Raw genomic sequence first — 22,456 nt, 5'->3', positions numbered from 1 at the left:
AGGTGAAGGATTAGCCTAGTGAGCCATGGCACTGGCTGCTTCTTAGTTTTTTAAAATCAATATACCAGATTGTTTTATTTTTCCAAAAAAAGTAGCTATGGTTGGGATATGCTGGGTCTCATTGGCCAGCCTTTCACCAGGAAGCGCTGTGCACGGAAGGCGGGGAACCTGGCTGCCTTTCCCACCTCACCTCCCACAGGCCCTGGCTGCAGAGACTCCCCAGTGACAGAGGGCCGCCTGCCAACGTGGTCCCTCAGCGTGGTGCCCTCTCCTCGCGCTGTAAGACACATCCGGTCCACGAGGGTTTCTCTCATCAGCTGTGTGCACCCTGCCTCCAGTTCTCTTGCTGCACCCAAGTTGCCCTTCGCAGTAAGCACGTTGCCTGCAGACAGAACCATTCTGTAGGCACTGTCCGCGCTTCGCTGCCCCTGGGGGATTTCAGTCTTTTCCTCTTCTCTTTGTTTTATTCCCTTCTTGTGCAGATTCTGCACGGGTACCCTGTCCTTGCCTCTATCTCCTTCCGTTCTTGCTGAACAGCAGCGTCTGGGCCATCGCTTACAGAGGAGGCCTTTGTCTGCAGGAAACACGTTTTTGCTGTGTTTTTTTTTTTTTTTTCTTGGTTTTGCTGTTTATTGGCCTACACAGGCCTCAGACTTTTTATTTCCATCTGGGCAGTTTCTGCTATACTGTTCAAGCCTGGGGATACCTCTCTTCTGGTTATTCTGAAAATGAAATTTATGGTGTTTTCCCTGTTGACATTTTTGATTAAATATGATACGCAGGAGGGGAAGAGAGAAATTGCCAGCTATGTGCAGCCCTGTTAAATACCAGATCTCTAAACAGGCAATTTTGATCAACTACAGCTGTTTCACAGGGAATAGGAAAACATGATAGTTAATATTTCATCTCTGTGCCAGTCACAGGTCCCCTCTGAGCCCGAGGAGGTCCCTTGAGGCTGAGTGCCAGCTGCTTTTTATGCCAAACCACTTTGCCCGTACTTTCCCTGAGGGGAGGAGGGGGATGAACGGAGAGGGAGCTGTGTGACCTGGAGGGCGACGAGAATGGGGAGACAGACATTTGCCCTGGAGGTGTGGAGTGGCCTGAGCCACCCATTGTGGGGTGCAGCAGCTCTTCCAGGTTCTTGCTTGCTTCACCCTGATCTTTGGGCAGTGTGTCCCTTAGCAGGTTGAAAGGGAAGATGCTGGAGCCGGCACTGTGGCATAGTGGGGAAAGCTGCCACCTATAGTGCTGGCATCCCATATGGGCACTGGTTCGAGTCCTGGCTGCTCCACTTGTGATCCAGCTCTCTGCTATGGCCTGGGAAAGCAGTGGAAGATGGCCCAAGTCCTTGGGACCCTGCACCTGTGTGGGAGACCTGCAGGAGGCTCCTGGCTCCTGGCTTTGGATTAGCTCAGCTCTGCCCTTTGCAGTCATTTGGGGAGTGAACCAGCAGATAGAAGACCCCCCCCCTCTCTCTCTGGCTCTATCTCGCTCTGTAACTCTGTCTTTCAAACAAATAAAATAAATCCCATCACCCTCAGGGCCCTCACGTGGCATTTTTGGGCCTCTACCAAGCCTTTCTGGCTTCCTGCCTCATTAAAAAATATGTTGATCTTCTCTTTGAGAATTAAAACTCATACTCTAGCCGGCGCCGCGGCTCACTAGGCTAATCCTCCGCCTTGCAGCGCCGGCACACCGGGTTCTAGTCCCAGTCAGGGCACCAGATTCTGTCCCGGTTGCCCCTCTTCCAGGCCAGCTCTCTGCTGTGGCCAGGGAGTGCAGTGGAGGATGGCCCAAGTCCTTGGGACCTGCACCCCATGGGAGACCAGGAGAAGCACCTGGCTCCTGCCTTCAGATCAGTGCAGTGCGCCGGCCGCAGCGCGCTGGCCGCGGCGGCCATTGGAGGGTGAACCAATGGCAAAAGGAAGACCTTTCTCTCTTTCTCTCTCTCTCACTGTCCACTCTGCCTGTCAAAAAAAAAAAAAAAAAAAAAACTCATGCCCTCATGCTTTGAGCATTGAGCTGGCTCACTCCCCTATTGGCCACAACGGCTAAGGCGGGGCCAGCCCAAGTCCAGTAACCTGGTATTCCATCCCGGTCTCGCAGATGAGTGACAAGGACCCAAGTACTCAGGCCATCATGCGCTGCTTTCCCAGGTGCATTGGCAGGGAGCTGGCTGGGAAGTGGTGCTCCTGTGTAGGACGCTGGAAACAGTCATTGGCTTACCCGGCTGTGCCACACGCGGGTCCCGAGGTTCATCTTCTGTGTGCCCTGCAGAGTGTGCCTTTTGAGCCTGAAACCCCAACAGGTACAGGCGTAGGGACAGGCGGTGCTCCTTGTGCCACAAGCCATTCTTCAGAATGTATACATCACATGGAAGATGCTGGAGTATCTTTAAACAGCCACTCAGATGGTAAGACACGGGCTGGACTGGACACATTTATACACGTTTGTTTTTAATACACTGATGGGAGGTTTGAGACGAGCTCTCCTTAGGCTAAGTCAGCTTTGAAAGCCAGTCACTTCATCCCACATGGAGTCCTCATGTTTCCCAAGACCTGTCCAGAACGTCATCCCTCCCTGAGTCCTCCCTGTGTGTGAGCCTCAGCCCACGTCCTGTCTCTTCCGGGAAGGCTTCCCTGACTGCCACAGAGCACTGGAGCCCAGACGTGAACAGAAGGCAAAGTGACTTTGAGACTCGCGGTCTGAGCCCCGGTGTGGGCTCGCCGGTCGCCACCGCAGCCCCTTCCCAGGGCTCCGGCTCTGGCCGTCACGCAGGTTGATCCTGCTCTGCACGCCTTGTCTGGAGCATCCGCTCTTGCCACTGCAGGTGAGAATGGCCGTTGTCACTGCCTCAGCTTGGACTTCATTAGTGTGGGGTTGCGGAGCCTGTTGGACTGGAAATGCTTCAAACTGCTGCATGTGATGCTTTTTCCTGCGGTCACCGCTCACCGATCCAGCTCTCCCACACTGGGACCTGCAGACCCACCGGCTAGGAAACAATTAAAACCGGAGTTGGCGTTTCTACTCAGCATTGCACATATTCAGTATTTTTTTTTTTCTCGGCCCAGGAGTGCGAGGACGACTGTGGATTTTACCAGGAGCTTTCACACTTATTCCATCTAGCTCACCTCCCTGCTCCGGACTATTCAGGGAAAACTAAGTGTGACTGCACGAATGCACATTTACAAAGGCCCTGCAAGGCCTAAGTGCACTTCCTCTCGCAGCTGAAGGATTAGCCTTGGAACCCAGGGAAACACTCAGGTCTGTTCTCACCAGGCTGCCAGGGCAAGTCTTCCTGTGCTGCACGGGGAAGTGGATCCGTGTTTGCTTCCAGGTTGCTCCAGGAATCCGTTTCACTCATCTGTTCCAGGTTTCACGTCTGTACTGCAAGCCCATCCAAAGACTGCTTTTAAGAAGGACTCTAATGGCAGCCCCCTCAACAGCTGGCCCGGCTTCCTTTGCTCGTGCCTGTTTTTACATAAAACGGTGCCTTCTCCCAGCAAAGAACACACACACACACACACACACACGATGTTTTTGGGCACTGAAAAGTAAGACGTGGAATTAGATATAACTCTTTAATTTGAGCAGTGCTGGCTAAAATCTGTGTTAGGTGATTTCCATTTAGAAACGGGATTCACCTCGTGTATGTTTTTAAAAATCCACCCTGTAAGCCTTGATTGCATTTTTGTCACTAACACTGCTTTGGGCTGAGAGCTTCTTATCCATTAGCTGCACAAGGGTAGGTGCCACCAGCTCCTGACGGTCCTTGGCAAAGAGTAGTGGCTTCCGGTGGGTGTTTGAGAGCTAAATCCTCACAGCTGGTGCGGTGGATACTGGTATTATCCCCCCTTTACAGATGAAAATGCAGAGGCTCAGAAGAGCCCTGAGAGAGAATGATCCTGCGGGGGAAACAGGACACACAGCAGACTCATAGAATGGCAGCACTCCTGCCTCAGAATCAACCCTTGGGACATTCGGATCTGGCTAAAAGGTCCATGAGAGTCTCACAGGCATGGGAAGCCATGACACGGTGGCAAAAAAACAATCTAAATGAAAGATCCTGGTGAACAAGACCCCAGCAGAAGGAACAGGCCATCAAGGAGAGAGGCGCCTTTCTCTGAAGGGAGGAAGGAACCTCCACTGTGATACGGCCTTGACTAAACAAGTTCAGAGTCGGTGAACTCAAGGGGCTTCCATAGCCTCAACAGCTCATGGCAAGAGTCTCAGGTGATTGCTGACGTCATAAATAAGCGTGCCAATTGTTAAATCAACAACGGGAGTCACTGGGTACATGCTCCCCACGTAGGATCTCTGTCCTTAATGTGTTCTACTATGAAACTTAAAAACAACACTACTAGTCGAACAATGCCCTATACCTTGTGTGGTTGTGTGAGTGCAGCCTGTTGAAATCCTTGCTTAGTATATACTAAGTTGATCTTCAGTATATGAAGGTAATTGAAAATGAAACTCGATGAAGGGTGGGATGGGAGAGGGAGTGGGAGAGGGGAAGGCCACGGGAGGGAGGGAGGGAGGTTGTGGGGGGGGGAGCCACAACAATACAAAAGTTGCACTTTGTAAATTCACATTTATTAAATAAAAACTATATAACAAACAAAAAAAAAAGAAAAAAAAGAACTTAATACTTTAATACTTTACCCTTTTAGTATTTTTTATGTTCTACTTAAAACTATTGGTTGAACTCTGTAATTAATACACAGTTACTCTTAGGTGTTTAATTAATGCTATAACTAGTACTCAAATAGTATTTTACACTTTGTGTTTCTATGTGGGTGCAAACTGTTGAAATCTTTACTTAATATATGCTAAATTGATCTTTTGTATATAAAGATAATTGAAAATTAAAAAAAAAGAAGAGCCCTGAGGGGTGGGGTGCTCCAACCCATAGGTTCAAGTGCACCATCCTGTCCCACGGAAAGAGGGTGGGTGAGCAGGTAAGGGGGCTGTGGGGAGCCTGGGGCCGTGGCAGATAAGAAGAGGGGTGGACTTGGGGCTGAGAGAGCTGGGTCTGCTGCATTTGGCAGCTGCAGGGCCTGGGAGCTGTCCTCCAGCATCCCTGAGAAACACAGGAATCCTGTTGGCAGGGGTGGCTTCCCGTGAAAATACCACCTGCAGGGTCTTTTTTTTTTTTTTTTTTTTTTTTTTTTTTTTTTTTTTTGGGACAGGCAGAGTGGACAGTGAGAGAGAGAGACAGAGAGAAAGGTCTTCCTTTGCCATTGGTTCACCCTCCAATGGCCACCGAACCGGTGCACCACGCTGATCCGATGGCAGGAGCCAGGTACTTCTCCTGGTCTCCCATGGGGTGCAGGGCCCAAGCACTTGGGCCATCCTCCACTGCACTCCCTGGCCACAGCAGAGAGCTGGCCTGGAAGAGGGGCAACCGGGACAGAATCCGGCACCCCGACTGGGACTAGAACCGGGTGTGCTGGCGCCGCAAGGCGGAGGATTAGCCTAGTGAGCCGCAATGCAGGCCCCTGCAGGGTCTTGATTCCCACACCAGCGTACTGGGTCTGTGCCATGCTGTCCTGTGTCTCCAAGCACAAGCAGGATCGCAGAGCACAGCTCTGAGCACAGGCCGCGGGGCAGCCCCTGTGCTGCGCACTGCAGGCAGTCAGGGTCCCCCGCCCCCCGCCCAGTCCTGGCAGCCAGTGCTGAGATCACCGCCCTGCAGATGGGGAGACGGAGGACTGGAATGGTCCTCGTCCGTAGTCGGCTAGGAGCGCAGAGCTGGGACCCGCACTCGGCTCGGCCTGCCCCAGAGCCTCTGCTCTCTCCTGCCTCCCCGAGGTCCTTGGGAAGCAAAGCCCACTCCGGTGAGGCCTCTAAAGCTGTGCTGTGGCAGCCGCCCTCGCGTCATCTGCATTCCCGCTGGTGCGAGCCCTTGGTCCCTAAGGGAGCCGCAGCCTGGCTGTCTCTCCACCTGTCAGTCAGGCTCAGTGGCATGCCGCAGCCCCTACAGCGCTCCTGACAGTCTCCCGGCACCGGCACTGGTGCAGAGCTGTGCGCTGGATACTCAAGGGCAGGAGGGACCTGGTCCCTGCAGGGGAGGGACGAGGCCGGGCCCAGTCAAGGTGTCCCTGCAGTTGCTCCGGTCCAGGCTCAGGGAAGCACTGTCCCGGCGTCTGTCTCCCCCGAAAGTAGGCTCAGCTGGACGTTGTACAGGAGCTGCTAATTGCAAACACTCTGAGCGCATTGATCCAGAGCTGCTCTGATTAAGTAATTATTCACAACAGCACCTAGGAGGGCTGAGGGAGATTACTGGGAACGGGCCAGCCCCGGTCTCCATTTCTGAGAGGCCTCGCAGCCTGCTCCCACAGAGATCTTGAGTCTAGCCCAACTCTTTAATTACCTTCAGAGGCACTAACGTTGAAATTGCATTCTGATTGTTTTCATGTTGGCTTCTGCCAGAGCCCCGAGCTAAGCATGGTGAGGCTGGGGTGGGAGAGGGCGGTCAGTGTGGGTGACAGGTGGGCTCTGTCTCCCGCTGGTGCGCTGGCACGCAGATCTCCTGCATTATAGCAGTGTAGCAGTCACTGGTTGCCTAGCAGAGGCTTGCGGATACGCCGAGCCTGGGGAGTTCGGATGTGGCTTCGGCTGGCGTTCCCAAGACAGAGAAACACACTGCTCTGTGTCTCTCTCTCAGGCATTAACACTGCAGCTTTGAATCAAGAATTTCTCCTCTCTTCTCTTCCCACCTACGCCTTTTTTTTTTTTCAAAGATGCATTTATTTATGTGAATGGCAGAGTGACGGGGAATGAGGAGAGAGTCTTCCATCTTTCTAATCACTCCCCATATGCCCACAACAACCAGGGCTAGGCCAGGCCAGGCTAAAGCCATGAGCCAAAAACTTCATCCGGATCTCCAGTGTGGGTGGCAGGGGCCATGCCCTGGGACCATCCTCTGCTGTCTCCCTGATGCACTAGTGGGAAACTGGATCAGAAGCGTGGAGGAGCTGGAACTCAAACCAGGCTCCCTGATGTGGAACGTGGGCGTCCAAGGCGACGGCTGAACTCCCTGCGCCATGGCACCAGCCCAGCCCACTGCTTCCATCTCCCAAGGGTGCCTGTCTCCCATGGGCGGCCCAGGTGCCGCATAAGCAAATTCTAATGGCTCAGAGCCCCTCCCTTTGTCCTATACCAGGCCCACAGGCCCCATAGAGCTGCTGCCTGTGTTACCGGGTAGTGCCACCTCCCTCTCTCCCGTCAGTGAGTCGCCTGCGCTGCACCCCAGACTGTTTCTGAGTGCTGCCTGCCTTCAAATCCAGTCTGGCTCAAAACCCCTTAAAGCCCTGAGCTACGGGTAGAGGAGGAGAAGGCACCTGGAGAGGACAAAGCCATCCCTTTTCCTCCCAGGGCCATGCGCCTTCCGTGGAGGCTGCGTGAGCCCTATTTACACTCAGTGCATTTTGTTCATGTTTTCCAAACAGACAGGAAGGTCCCCTGGGAGGGCACCAAATTACCTGGGCCCGTCTCTGCTGCACGCCCTGCCTTCCTCGGGGAGGGAGCTGTCACTCCTCGTGTGGTGGAGTCCTGCGCAGTGGCACTATTCTTTTCTCTAATGAAGCCCCAGTGGCTGCACAGGCGACACGCGGCAGGCTGTTTGCAGCCCTCCCAAAAGACCACTGTTCCTATACCAAAGCTAATGAAGGCGAGAGCCCCACTCGCTCACCCTCAGACCGTGCTGCTCAGCGCGCTGCCGCACCTGCATCAGGCGCACAGCAGCCCTCGCAGCCGAGGGCCTGGCACTTGCAGGATGTGGCCCAAGGGTGTTAACTGCAGGACTTAGTGCCAGCCACACACAGGGAGCCAGTCACGCACACGGGGATGGACCCCCAAGACGAGAGTGCGTGTTCAGATGGCAGCAGTGAGACATCTTCAGAAGGTTCATGGAGAATGTATATTAGGAACATGGATTTCAGTGTCTTTTTTTTTTTGCACCAAAAGAAGGTTTTAATTCCATTTTCCGCATTCTTTTTAAAAGTACTCTCCTATTTGACGTTGGCAAGTGTGTAACCTTGGTGTTTGTTCATTCACACTTTGCATAAATAATTTTTGAACAACTACTACATCCGGTTGGTGCTAGGAATACAGACACAGCTGCTTCAGACCCATCCCCCTCGTTGTGGGTGAAGGCAGCGTGGCAACCTGATCGCTCAGGTTTCTACTGGCCTGCCTACACAAGAGTGAAGCAGAGGTGTGGTTCTCTGTATCACCAGCATCTCCTCGGTCTGACAGGCTTCACAGTACAGTGGCAACAGTATGCATAGCTGGGATATGGCACGGGATTTAGTTACCTTGTAAGCCAGTAGCTGTGTGTTCTGTTTCAGATATTTTTCCTTGCAGTGCTGTTACGGGCTCAGCTTTCTTAGGCCGTTTTGTGTTACACATTCACACTCGGTACAGTTTACTAAAGACAACGAGAAGGTTTTCATATGGATCTAGAGCATCCTTCATGCCAGGAACCAAGTGCCCTAGATGCTAAGACGGACGTCAGGTATGTTTTACGATGCTAGGAGGTAGATGAGCATGGAACGTGAAATTACCGCCATGATGAGTCCCATCCGAGGAGCAGGGTGTCGGAGACACATCCAAGGGAAGTGTCACTAGTGTGACGTTTAGAAGTAACTTTACAACGAGATCTGAGACAGAAATGGACACTGGGAGGCAACTCGGAAGGGTGTGTCTGGGGCAGTCGGGCTGTGGCATGGCGGCCCAGGAGGAGGGGCAGGTGCTGGACTGAAACAGCAAGGTCTTCAGTGAGTGGATCCTGCCCGCCATGCGGGTCACACCAGAGTGAGACGGAACCTGCAGGGAGACCGGCTGCAGGGCCTCGAGCAGGAAGCTGACTTGAACCAGCGTCCGTCTTGCAAAGATCACCTGGCTGCTGGACAGGCAGGGAAGGCAGGCGCGAGACGCGAGGCCAGTGAGGAGCTGCTGCAGCTTCCTCCGGGAGGCCGTGCTGGTCAAGGCAGGGGTGGGGGGCACTGGGGACGCCTGGGTCCGGGTCCCGGCTCCATTCCTGCTGCGCTGCACTCTGGGAGGAAGAAGATGCTGGCCCACTACTTGAGTCCCTGCCACCCATGTGGGAGAGACCCCAGACTGAGGTCCTAGTTACTGGCTTCAGCCTGACCCACCTCTAGTTGTTGCACTGTTGCTGGCATTTAGGAGTGTGCTAGCAAAAGGAAGACATCTCCCTCCCTCCCCGCCTCCCCCCATCTCCCCACCCCTTCCATGTTGTCCTTCCAATAATATAAATGGATAAGTAAATAAAGGCGGCAGAGCCAGCAAGAGCTAGCCCCTATCAGAAGGGGCCAGCTGATAGGAAGGGTGAGGACAGAGGAGAGACCAGGGCGGCTCCCAGGTGTGGACCCTGAGGGGGTGGCTGTGGCCCGAGTTTCTGATCAGTGGATGTGGCATGGCGTGGTGGTTTGTCAGCTCATCCGGGAGGTGCCGGCAGCCATGCTGTAGCCTGTTGACAAAGCTGTGCAGGAGCCGGCAGAAACAGCCAAGTGGGGAAACATCTTTGAGGTGCAGGGTGCTGGGCCCAGGCAAGTGGGAAGACAGGAGGCCAGGCCAGGGTGCAGGGCCAGCGGGGAACTGGAGGGCCTGCAGGGACGCCACCACTCAGGAAGATGCGTCTTCACAGAGAACCAGATATCGTCCCTCGGAGAGCGAACGCTGTGGGCAGAGCCCCTGCTGCTGTGCCCAGGGGTGTGGCGAGGCCAGCAGGACCAGACCGGGTGCAGAAATCACAGGGATGGAGGGCGCGTGCGGTCGGATGGTTTTCCTCCCACAAAGACGGCGTGCGGGAGGCTTTGCCGTGGGCACATGCTGAGCGTGTGGGGTGTACCCTTCAGGTCCCCCATTTCTGAAAGCACAAATCCCCAGAGGCTATCTTCGTCTGGGGTGGGACGGGCACGTTAAAAGGCGGGCGTTTTCTCCCATTTGCAGCCCATGTGTGGTGACTGCAGTGCCAGACCCGAGCAAAGCATGCTCTGCAGCCCGTGCGCTTTGATTTTTCTCCTTCTCTGGGACGCGTCAGGCTCCAGGCGGACCTTGCCTGATGTTCTTCTCCCAAGGACACTGGGAGGGAACAGGGCCCAGTAATGGAGTGCTTCCCATCTCTGCTTCGACTTTCTGATCTCACTCTATGCTCGCAACCAGTTCTGTGCCTGTGGACTTGTCCCTGAGTGACAGGACTCACTCTCTCAAGGCTGCGGTGGCTGGTTCCATCAGCTGCCCAGAGCCTGTGTGCTCTGGGAAGGCAGTGGAACCCTGGGCAGTCTAGTTGGGATGCCGGTGATACGTGTGTTCATTGGGGTTCGGTGAAATGGCACCAAGTTGTTCTGCAGTGTTGAGACTTCCTTCGCAAGCCAGCTTGGCGATGTTGAGTGCTCGGAGGACATCAGAAGGAGGGGGCTATGCTTAGCAGTAGAGAACGCACAGCAGCTCTCGGGACTCAGCACTCAGATGTGAGTGGCTCCCTAGCCCATGGCCTCTGCTGTTGAGAGCGAGCAGCTGTGTGCTAGGGCTGGCGTGCTGGTGTGGGCCTGGGCGAAGCCGTGACCCCTGCTCTCTGTGAGTCCAGGAGCTGCTTCCTGGCTGGCGGGACTTACTACTTGTCTTTCTCAGTCATCTTTTCCCCCTGTGTTATTTTAATTGTACATAGTTAGGTGCTACCCTGTGGCAATGCAGCACATGCATCCCTTGTGTGGTGGTCAAAATCAGGTTAGTTAACTTTCAAAAATGGTTACGGGGATGGAAATGCTAACAGTAGTTATGCCGTTGGGGAGGTGCATGGTGGTGTTTCAGTAAGTGTGTGCAGTGTGGAAGATCAAACCCAGGTACTTCACACTTCTGTCGCCGTTGTCAGTACTTCGGGTTTGGAACTACTGGGTGCCTCTCTCGTATTTATTTACAAAACACGTAACAGGGTATGGTAAAGTACAGACTCAACACAGTGCTGTAGAGCATCCTGTAGTCAAAGACTGAAGGGAAGAAGGAGGGGCACAGACGTGGACACCAGGGTACCACGGTGAAGCCCCAGCAAGTCGGGAAGCCCAGAGTGACAGCCGACCTCATTCAGCGCTGCCGTGTGAGAATGCTCTGTGTCTGTGCTGTCCACTGAGGAAGCCACTAGCCAAAAAATGTGGTCACTGAACACTGTGGATGGCTTGCTGTAGTTCAGGACTACATTTCAGATTTGATTTCACTGTCATTTATTTACACAGCCATGCACGGCTAAGAGCGCCAAATGGGACTGCACGCGTGTCCACCGACTTCCCACACAGCCAGAGCCACGTCTTGTCACATGCATTTGTCCTGCTGGTTTTCTGAATGCGGTGACAGTTGCTCTAAGTTCACTTGTAATCTTCAATTTAAAAACAGTAGTAATAGAAGCATAGCTGAACCTCCTGCATAGTTACCAGGTACCAGGTGTTAACTATTTTTTGCTAAGAACCTTACACACATTGGCTGATTTGTAGCCATATGGTGATATGGAGTTTACAGATGACAAAGGTCAGAGGTCACCCAGGCAGGAGGTGAAGCTGGGGTTCATCCCAGGCAGTGCAACTGCTGTCTGGGGTGCCACTCACCTGTCAGTGCCGTTTCCTTACAATAGCGTCACATCCTTCTTGCTAAAGCAAAGCTGGGTCTTGAGCTCATTAAGAACTCGGGCTAAACCCTCAGTGCATGCCCTGCAGCGTGGAGGGTGTGATCCCAACTGGGATGCAGGCATCGAGGAGACTGCAGCTCACGTAGTGTCAGCCTGGGAGCTGGCACCTTCCCCTAGTGCAGAGGGCAGAGAGACCTTCGCTGCCCGAGTCTGAGAGGCTGAGTCTACAGGCCCAGGCTGGGGAAGGATGCGCGGGATGGAAGAGCTGACGTGGGGTATGAAATGAGGCGAGGATCAGGGCGGCTTATGTAATCCTGGAGAGGAGTCACCCTGGCCTTTGTCACGCAGACAGATGGGGCTGATCAGGGTTTCCTCCGGGCCTGTGCTGACTGCAGGCTGGGGGGGCACTGAACAGGAAGCTGTCTACTTCTCCATCACCGCCCCCACGGCTGGGCTCCCTGTGCTCTGTCCCTTGATCACCGTGAGACACTCAGAGTTTGGCTATGTGTTGTAGTGCCATTTTGCTCCATGTCTTAGCTGTCTGTTCCTGCAGCTTTAGATTTGGGGAAGAGCAACCATTATAAGGGGTTCAGTTTGTTGTCCCTTCTTATTCAGGAAACTTGGGCCCCCTGATTTCTGTCTGTCCAAATGTGATGCTGCTTTCCTGTCTCTTGGTAGCAGTCCCCTTCCTGGTCCCTTTGCCAGAATTCTCAGGACTTCAAAAATTTTTTACAGATTTATTTATTTGAAAGCCAGAGTTACACAGAGAGAGAAGCAGAGGCAGAGAGAGAGGTCTTTCATCTGCTGGTTCACTCCCCAATTGGCTGCAAGGGCCGGAGGTGAGCCAATCCGAAGCCAGGACCCAGGAGCTTCTTCCGGGTCTCCCACACGGTGCAGGGGCCCAAGGACTTGGGCCATCTTCTACTGCTTTCCCAGGCCATAGCAGAGAGCGGGATCAGAAGAGGAGCAGCTGAGTCTCAAACTGGCGCCCATTTGGGAAGCTGGCACTGCAGATGGTGGCTTCACCTGCTCCGCCACAGCGCAGGCCCCAGGACCCAAAATGAAAGCCAACCCCCTGCCCTTTGTCATCTCTCCATCTTCAGACGTCCTGCACATGGTCGTCCTCTCTCTGTCCACCCAGACTTTTCTCATGGGTGTCCATCTGCCCCAGTGCCTCTGCCATGCCCTGAAAGATGAGCTGGGTGGTTTGGATGGGCTGATATGGAGCGGATTCCTCCTGGGAGAAGGCATCCATCTGACCATGTGAGGAGTGAACAGTGACTCACAGGCAGGGTAGCACAGGCGGCCAGGTCCCCGCAGGCATGCAAACCCGGCTGAAGTGACAGTGAGCGCCTGCTATTCCTGGGGTCTGCTGGTGGCCTCCACAGCCTCTCCCTAGCACACGGGCTCTTCTGGGGCGTTAATGTCTTCCTGTGAGTTCAGTGGATAACGTAATCTCTGGCCAGACTGCCACCGCGGGGTGTGCAGTTCGCAAAAGGGATCTGTGATGGTCTGTGGAGGAGGCTGCACATCTGCGAGACCACCGTGGTGCAAATTCATTCTCGCAGAGCTCCTCGCCTGGGGGGTGGGGCTGGCCGTCACGCTCGTGTGACGGCAGCCCCCGTGGGAGGTTTCCAGAGGGGACAGTGGACGAGGGGCGTTTGCTTTGAATGTGGCCTTGCCAGTGGCCTCGCGCACTGAGGCAGGAAGCCCGCGGCTCACTCTTGCTTTTGTTTTGCTTGTCCGCAGCCTGCACAGACAAGGAGTTGAGGAACCTCGCCTCCCGCCTCAAAGACTGGTTTGGAGCTCTTCACGAGGACGCAAACAGGGTCATCAAGCCCACCAGCTCTGACACAGCCCAAGGCAGTAAGTCCATTTTACTGCTGCTAGCGTATTTCATTCTAAACATCGCTTTTTCTCACCTGTTACTAAGCAGTAGCATTTGGGGGTTGAAAAGAAACACCCATGAAATATATACATTGTCTTAAAAGGGGTCTCAGTTTCAGAAAAGTTGAACTATAGAGGAGGGAAGAAAGAGTGGAGAATGAAGAAAAAATACTACTGATATTTGAAAAACTCTGCCAATCTGTCATGGTCAAGGAAGACATTTTGGAAATGACATTAACTAATAGAAATATTTTAAATGTATGAGCCCCCCATTTTAACAACTGTGTGTGTGTGTGTGTGTGGCGACAAAGTGTAGGTCATACTTTGCAGACGGTATCACGGAAGAGCTGTGTTGGCCATCTTTCCATGCTGGTGTGTGCTTGTGCTTCGTGGGGGCTCTGGAGAAGCCTGCTTCATGGACAGAGCTATTGCTGGCGTGCAGCTAACGTGAGCGATGCTGTGACCAAGACCTCTGAGGGGCCTTTGTGTACATCAGTCACACTGAACTGTGCCTTTGAAAATCTGGGCCAGTTACCTGCTTCCCCCAGCCAGCCTTGCATCAGCTGGACCGAAAAGTCCCACAGGGGCCTTACTTTTGCACATTGATTCAAGCTTCTGGGTGCTTCTAACTCGGAGATGGCCAAGGGTAGGCCTCTGCACACTGTGGCCGATCCCAGCAGAGCATACATTACCGAACGGTTCACATACGGGTGTTTCGCCACCAACAGTTCTGTGCAAAAACACAGTGTTATTACTTAACAGAGTATTTTCACCCCACGTTTGGCCGAGTGCCTTAAAGACGTGCTTGTGGATTGAGCGCAGGAGGTAAGAAGTTACATAGATAACTCCGGGGATCCAGAGTTGGACCTGTGCCTGGTCTGTGGCCAGAAGAGAAACAAAGTCCTTGATCTGCGGTTGCTCTCCTGACACTGCAGCCAGCGGCGGCGAATGTCGATCGAGAGGGCACTCGCGTTAAGTGTCTGGTTCCAGTGCTGCCCTCGATTCTCGGTGGCCCGAGAGCCATTCTTGGAGGCTGAGTCCGTGGGGAGGGAGAAGACAGTTTCATTCCATTCCTGCCAGAGGTTCCCTGGGAGTCTGTGGGCAGGTAATTCCAGATGGTGACGAGAAAGTCGTCCCCCGTGCAGTGGGAGCAGCCGGCTCCTGGGCTTTGTGAACACGGCAGAGCAGACTGACGTGAGCGAGGACGCTGTTCCCACAAGGCTCAGGGCCCTCGAGAATCCTCCTGCAGAGCGAGACCTGCCCTCGGCAGGAGCAGATCGAGAGCCTTGAGGGACTGCTAGGTAGGCAGCAGAGCCTGGTTAGCGCAGGGGTCCCCCCTGACCAGTGAGCACCATCGTTGTCAGCCTGGGAGTTCTGAAGGGCGGTGTGCTGGTCCAGCGAGTGGGGCTGTCCTCCCCGCTGGCCCTCAGGCAGCTACAGACACCAGAAGCAGCTGCCCTTTTCCTAGAATTTTTCCAATGGGTATAAGGTGGCCTTGACCTTTTGACTGCTGCCCTATCAGCTTGGCGCTTCTTTGTAGTGATCAGTGGGCAGTGAACTTTCCTGTGCATGAAATGCCTAAAATGCCGATATCCTGCACCATAGATGTGTCTCATCAGTGTGTCACGTTCTGTACCAAGATGGAGAGCGGTGTAGCGTTTGAGTCGAGCAGCCCCTGAGACCACCAGTACAGAGCCTTGTTGACAATCCTGACGTTTGGTCGGAGCGGGGGCCACGTCATGTCCCAAAGTCTGTTTTCTGGAAAAAGAGACTGTTTCCAGATCTATGTTCGGAGGTAAATGGAGAGATTGTACATTTGAACAGGCGCACTTGGCAGTGCCTAGGGAGCTACTCCTGTGGTCCAGCAGGCAGTCACCAGGGCCTAGGAGAGCCAGGACGAGGGGGTGCCGAGCCGACTTCACAGCTTCTGGGCAGGGAAGACCTTTCTAGAATGATGCTTTGCTGTACCTAACCTCCTGCTGTCCAGACAGGTTCCTGGGGATGCACGTATGAACTCAGTGAGCCTATGGGGGGGAGCACCAAAGTATACAAAGCGACCCTCCACGACCTTCACTGGGTCACCCCCTTGCACTGATCATCCCCAGACGTGGCACCCTAAGCCAACTGCACTTCCTGAAGGCAGGAAGATGAGCTAAGAAAGTAGCCCTGGGAGAGTGGGCTGCGTAGGCTTGAGTCCCAGGTCCGCAGCTGTGTGACCTTGACCAGCTGCAGCCTGGAGCCTTCTGTGTTCCTCTCTGAAGTGGAGGGGACCTAAGTCCACCCTACAGGAGTCTTAGAAGGGTTCGGTGGGATAGTTGAGCAGGAAGTGTTTAGGCGAGTGCTTTCTGTGTTCCAGGCAAACAAAACCAGCCCTATAGGTCCAGTTCACAGCAGAGCCTGGGGCTGGGCTGTGCCTTGGACTCCAACAGGAAGATGCGGTTCCTCTGCAGTATTCAACAGCCCAACTGTTGAGCTGAGTGCTTTTGTTCAAGTGCACACAGTTTCCGTGTGGAAACAAATAATTCTGTAAGAAAACTACTTCCCTTCCCCCGGGGAAATAAGAAAGAAATTATTGTCTGAGTTGATTTGGATTCCGTCTCGTGTGTGTCTATAGAGGATTGCAGCAAAGAACAGGGAACAGAGGCAGGTTCCTGGCTTGCTTTGCTGTAATGTTCCGACTGCCTGGACTGAACAGTCCTCTGGGATGTACCATCAGCGCTTCTGGATTATGCTACCTAGTTTCATTTCCCTGTTATCTTTTTGCAATATTTTCCTTTGTTTCAGGTTTTTAATATTGTTTCCTAAGTAGAAAAGCATAGTTTGCAGTATTTTAAGTTCTACCTCTCACTCGCAAGCTTTGTAGTCAGCCTCTCAGGCGTACCCTGTTTTAAGTATGTCCAGGAGATGAAAACCGTGTTACACGAAGGATGCATCTACATCAGGGCTTTGTTCTCTTTAGAACGTGTTTTTCCTCAATGCCGGTTTCTGTTTTAGTGCATTTTAATGTTTTCAGTTAACAACCAAATCACAACAGTAAGATTCCCAGGAGCACCACTGAGCCTGTCCTGGGAGAGTCTCAGCGAGGGGTGGGCACTTGCCTCTGCTTGGAGTGGGGAGGTCGGGCCTAGTGGCAGCTGAGCTATGTCTTCCCCCGCACAGGGTTCGACACCAGCATCCTGCCCATCTGCAAGGACTCCTTGGGCTGGATGTTCAACAAACTGGACATGAACTACGACCTTCTGCTGGACCACTCCGAGATCAATGCCATCTACCTGGACAAGTACGAGCCCTGTATCAAGCCTCTCTTCAACTCTTGTGATTCCTTCAAGGATGGCAAGCTCTCCAACAACGAGTGGTGCTACTGCTTCCAGAAGCCTGGAGGTGAGGCAGGGCGAGGGCCAGAGTAAGGAATGCCTCGCGTTTAGTGGTAGGTCCATACACCCATCCCTAATTCCTTTCTGCTTTTAACATGGCATATTAGAAAATGCAAGAGAATCATCAGCGGTCTGTTACTTCCATCTGCTCCTCACGTGGGAAACCCCCTTCGAACCATAGCACTTCTCCATTTGTCATCTAGAAAGTGGGTGGGTCTGGAAACTCTGACTGCAGTAACTCCCAAGGTGGGAATGACCGGCCTATGGGCTGTATTTAAGGTGATAATGTTCCATGGCCCCCATGTGATGTCATAAATACCTGTTGGCTCTTGGCCAGAAAAAAAACTGTCAACTTCTCTAGGGTATGTATGGATTTATTTATTTCTTAATAGTTTGTGGGGTATAATGTAACATCTCACCACATGTATCAGCTTGTACCAATCAAAGCAGAGTAATGGGAAGTTCCATTACGTTTGACACCTTCAAGCTCTGTGCAAGACGGGAACCTATTCTCTGTGTTCTGGTAGCTGTCGTCCCCTCCTCTCAAGCCTCTAACCATCACCATTCCAAGTTAGATCAACCCTGTAGCCTCCATATAAATCTGGATTTACACTGCCCATAGTCAGTAAAGAAGCCCCAGCTAACCATGTAAGAATATATGGAAGGACTTCCTGTGGGGCCCTGGGGTCTGGATTCACTTCTCTGGGTCCCGGCTTGCATCTATTCTCATCACAAATTCCAAAAACATCGGGTCTCAAAGGCAACATCCTAGAGGTGTGGCTGGAAGACCCCACCCCCAGGAAAGGAGGGTGGCTACCAGAAGTACTCAGATTCTGTGTAGAGACTGACAGATAACACACTCTGTTTAAGAGAAATGTGCGTGTGCATACTTACAGGATTTTCAGATCCCGGCGAGAAACAGAACTGCTGGTCAAAGGAATATGAGCAATATTTCCAATTTTCCCTCTCACTCTCTCTTCCCCTATGCCAATACCGCTCTGCCAAACCAGGGGGCAGGAAGTTGTATCTCCCAGGGGGTTTGTTTCATTTCTCCTATTGGTCCCAAGTTCAGTTTCTTTGCTTACGTTTGAGACATGCTTGAATTTTCTTTTCCTTGAAATGTCTGTATTCCTTGTACTCTTTTTCTCCTCCACGTTTGACAGTTTCTAGGGAGAAATATTAAATAGTCAAATTTCTCCATCTTTTATTTTATGGCCTTTTCAGAAGCAATAACTCTTAGATTAACCTTTGGAAATTTTACGTTTGATGAATGCATTCTTGGACTTACATCTGGAATCACGTTAGATGGTGTCTATGCAGTCACGTGTAGGCTCAGCCTTACCCCCACGTCTAACGATGGTTAATCACTTGTCCCCCAGTGATCACTGACTTCCTGTCTCTCTCCTCCCACCTGAAATGTTGCTTCAACTCTACATCCAGAGGAAGTACCTTTCTATACATGCGTGTCTGTGTACATGTGCACGTACACAGTATCAATACATACTTGGTTGTGTGTTCTATTACTCTATGCATACGATTATTCTAAGCTGTTTAGATTATACTCGTGTTGCAGTATATCTTCCTGTCTGGAAGGGTCATCTTCTGCCTTTTCCCCAGAACTTTCTTTGCCTCTGAAATTCAGAATCAGTGTAGCTAGTTTTTAAAAGGTTTCTATTGGTGGTCGGTGCCGCGGCTCACTAGGCTAATCCTCCGCCTAGCGGCGCCGGCACACTGGGTTCTAGTCCCGGTTGGGGCGCCGGATTCTGTCCCGGTTGCCCTTCTTCCAGGCCAGCCCTCTGCTGTGGCCAGGGAGTGCAGTGGAGGATGGCCCAGGTGCTTGGGCCCTGCACCCCATTGGAGACCAGGAAAAGCACCTCGCTCCTGGCTCCTGCCATCGGATCAGCGCAGTGCACCGGTGCGCCGGCTGCAGCGCGCCGGCCGTGGCGGCCATTGGAGGGTGAACCAACGGCAAAGGAAGACCTTTCTCTCTGTCTCTTTCTCTCACTGTCCACTCTGCCTGTCAAAAAAAAAAAAAAAGTTTCTATTGGTATCTTTTCAGAACTTGACAAATCTGGATTCATCTGTTGAGAATTCATAGCTGGCCACCACTGGAGGCTTCTGTTTTAGACTAAGGCCTGTCTTTGGGCTTCTCTCTCACAGACACTGTACTTCCCTCGCGTCGACTGCTGTAGCTGCTGTAAAGGAAATTGATTTTCCCCCAAGATGTTCCCTCACTGGTTTGTTCAGTGTGGAATCTGTTCCAGGCCACCTTCCTGAAATCTCACTGGGTTTAACTTACCCTGCTTGCTTTGCTTGGATTTTTCAGGGGTGCAGTTCTCCCCTTTTCTAATTACATTAGTGACTCTCTACAAATCGATGTTAAACAATGGCCACATTTTTTACTTTAGTAGGCTTGGAGTGACTCGGCTCGAGTTTGTGTGAAATTGCGTGGTTCCTTTCAGCTCAAAGCCCGAGCGGGAACACAGCACTGGGAGTGCAGGGCGCGCTGTGACCAGCACGCAGAGCCGGGTCCCGGAATTCTCTGCAGCCACTGGGGAAGCCAGGGCCCCGTCCTGTTCTGTCTCTCACCACCCCGCTCACTGACCAGGACAAATCATGAGTGTTCTACTTTGCTTTCTTGTACTGTGTTGTTCTTTCAGTTAAAATTTGAAAAGCAGGGTGCAGGAGCCGGGAGGAAGGCCGGCACCGGGCACACCCACATCCCATAGTGTGGTGTCTGGGTCTGAGTCCCAGCTCTGGATTCTGCCTTCCCTGCCACCCACATGAAATTCCCAGACCGGGTTCTGGGCTCATGGCTTTGGCCAAAGTGAACCAGTAGATGGAGAATTGGTCTTTCCCATGAAGGGGAAGAAGCCATGGTGGGTATTTCCTAGTTTTATGGTTTGTACGTTTTCCTCTAGAGGAGCTGGTGTTTTCATTATGGCCAAGACACAGATCTTGTCCAGCCAGCGTTCTGAGGGTCTCTGTGGCCAGGAACAAGGGAAGAGAGCACTGTGGAGCTTCCCACGTGGTAGGATCATTGGTTAACTGGCTGATGTTTTTCTGCTGCGTGACTGCTCAGCTTGAATTCCAGAAGCTGCCTCAAATTTCCTGCGTTGTCATTCAGTGCTGGGAAATGCTTTTGTTTTTTTCCAAGTGCAAAGGAAAGAGAAGGTTAAACTTCCTGTGGTCAAAGGGATTCTTGTTTCTCGTCCCCAGTGGCCATTAAGGGTCTTCATGTTGCTCTGTCTGTATTACTTTTTTCCTGAACTACGTTACGTTTGTGTTGAAGTTTGATTTTCAGGAGACTTTTCGAAGTCATACTTAGGAAAAGCAGTATTTGGTCCCGTTGACAACACGCATTTCACGTAAGCTCCATCGCTTCGGATAGGACCTTCGTTTCTTTGATTATTCCATTTTGTCTGCTTTATCGCTGAGCCTCTGTATCTGTGCAGTGGACTCCATTCTCACAGTTAATTAGGGCTGGGGTCGCTGACCCCTAAGAGGTCAGTATTTTCTTCTGCTTCGCAGCAGATGTTCTGTTAGGAATTCATCCCGAGCTCTGTCTTGCAGAATTTCTGAGCTGATTTCAGTCATTATTTTTCCATATCTTTCTGTAAGCAGAGTTTTAAAAATTGCTGTAGGACAATTTGCGGGAAGGATCTTAAAATTAGAAGCTGGCTTCATAATAATTGTCTGCTTCAGTGTTTATATGCGTGATGTTGATTTTTCTTGTCTTTCGGAGCAGACAGTCTTGCAAATGCCTATAGTTTCTTCCCTCTGCATAGTCACAAAGATGAGAATTTCCATTGGTAAAACAGGGATGAAACTGGGACCTACCTTACAGGGTTGCTGTGAAGGTTAAGAGGAGTAAACTCCAGCATTCTGTTTTCCAGTGCTCTCATGGGGCAAGAACAGGTGGCCCTGTGAAACCCACGGGGTGACAGCTGCAAATAGGTGCTTAGGGGCCATAGAACAAGGCAGTGTAAGCCAGCAGTGAGAGTCCCAGCAGCGGTGTGGATCCAGGAGGGACACGAGCGAGCAGCGCAGTTCCTGTGGAGAACAAGGACGGGGAATGGATGCCTCGCTTCTGCTCCAGGGTGCCGCGTGCTCACGTGGTCTCTGCGTGGCCCTGGGCCCCCCCTCCCCGGAACCGACGGGCCCACTGTGCCTCACAGCGTGTGAATTTTGCACCTGGAGATTCAGAAGCTGAGAGGGGTAGTCGGCGAGGAGGTGGTAGAGCTGAGCTTTGCAGCGTCGCTCTTACCTGCCGCACTCAGCACCTCTCCAGCATCCCCGGGGGTGCTGGCCTGGGGCCGTGCCCCGTTCTGATGCTCTTGATCTTCTGCTCCAAGGCCTGGGCTGCGGGTCTTTGTCAGCTCTGGTTAGTTGGTGGGTGGATTCTGAACACTCATCCAACAAAATGCCTTAGCTCTGCTTTTCAGCTCATCAAAGCGTTACCAATCCCTTCCTATGTAAAAGAAAAGATCTGTTAGCAAGTCACCAGCTAGACACCTGGTATTTGCTTGAGTTGGTAGGAAGAAATTTTCCTGTACAATGCAAGTAGCCCCCCAAATAGTTTCAGTACCTCGTGGTAGCATCTGTTGTTTTTTTTTTAATTAGTTACACTAATGGCCTGATATCTGTGTTGTTGCATAGTAACAACATATGGAGCTGTTCTACTCCCAGGTGTGTCATTGTCTACATTTCACGTCAAGAGTGAAGTCAATCATTAGAGATTATATCCCGTACCATCTGGAAACTGACTTTCATAAATTATCTTTTAGGTCTCCCTTGCCAGAATGAGATGAACAGAATTCAGAAGCTGAGCAAGGGGAAAAGCCTGTTGGGTAAGTACAATTCCTTGCCACTCATTTAAACAACTAATTAAACCATCCACGTCTCTTGTAAAGTTCAGCGTGGCAATGCTTATTCAATTAGGGCTGGTGTTTTGTAAAAGAAACGCCCCGTGTTAGCCCAGACCGAGCTCCCGCAGACAGCTGGCGGCACATCTCGGACAGCTGGACAGGATGGTGGCTCCCACAGGCTGCAGCTAGAGGGCAGCTCAACGGGGCCCAAACGCAGCCCCATTCTCACTGCCAGCTCCGCCTTGATCTCAGGCTACCAGAAAACAAACCTGTATCCCCCCCACCTCCGGTTTTCAGGGAAGGCCTTTGAATAAGGCTGTCAGGTGTTTTTCCAGCGGTGGAAGCGTGAGGCCTATGGATCAGAGCGTTCCCACTGTTACCCAGGTCAGGTTGTTCTCTCAGGGAGGAACGTGGCCTGACCGCTCAGCAGCACTGTGCCAGGGAGGGTGAGGGAGGTGCAGATGCGCAGACCCGTGTCTGTTCTCGTCCACGCCTGCAGAAAACACACTGCCCTTTACTCCTCTGCATCGTGAAGGTGGGAGTGAGTGGTGTGTTTGCCGTACAGGTGAACCCAAGGCCCAGGTGAAAGTAGCGAATGCCAGGTCTCTGAGCCACCCCATCACCCAGACATTGTGTGCTCAAGAAAGGACTCTGCTTAGCTTTCCTTGCTTTTGAAAAAGAGCTGA

At 52.3% G+C, this 22,456-nt stretch overlaps 1 protein-coding gene across 1 annotated transcript in view; it reads left to right on the top strand.

The window, feature by feature from the left end:
* The window catches only part of SPOCK1 (SPARC (osteonectin), cwcv and kazal like domains proteoglycan 1), a 480,631-nt gene that overhangs the window by 449,859 nt on the left and 8,316 nt on the right, over positions 1-22,456 (top strand). Inside the window, exons 7-9 of the mRNA XM_002710225.5 lie at positions 13,391-13,507; positions 16,688-16,909; positions 21,690-21,752. Of these exons, the coding sequence (XP_002710271.1) occupies positions 13,391-13,507; positions 16,688-16,909; positions 21,690-21,752 (402 nt within the window). The remainder of the gene's footprint in view (positions 1-13,390; positions 13,508-16,687; positions 16,910-21,689; positions 21,753-22,456) is intronic.

The sequence above is a fragment of the Oryctolagus cuniculus genome, chromosome 6 (genome assembly GCF_964237555.1).
Source record: "Oryctolagus cuniculus chromosome 6, mOryCun1.1, whole genome shotgun sequence".
NCBI lineage: Eukaryota > Metazoa > Chordata > Mammalia > Lagomorpha > Leporidae > Oryctolagus > Oryctolagus cuniculus.
Note: the sequence above shows the minus strand (reverse complement) of the source record. Positions and strands in the feature narration are given on the sequence as shown.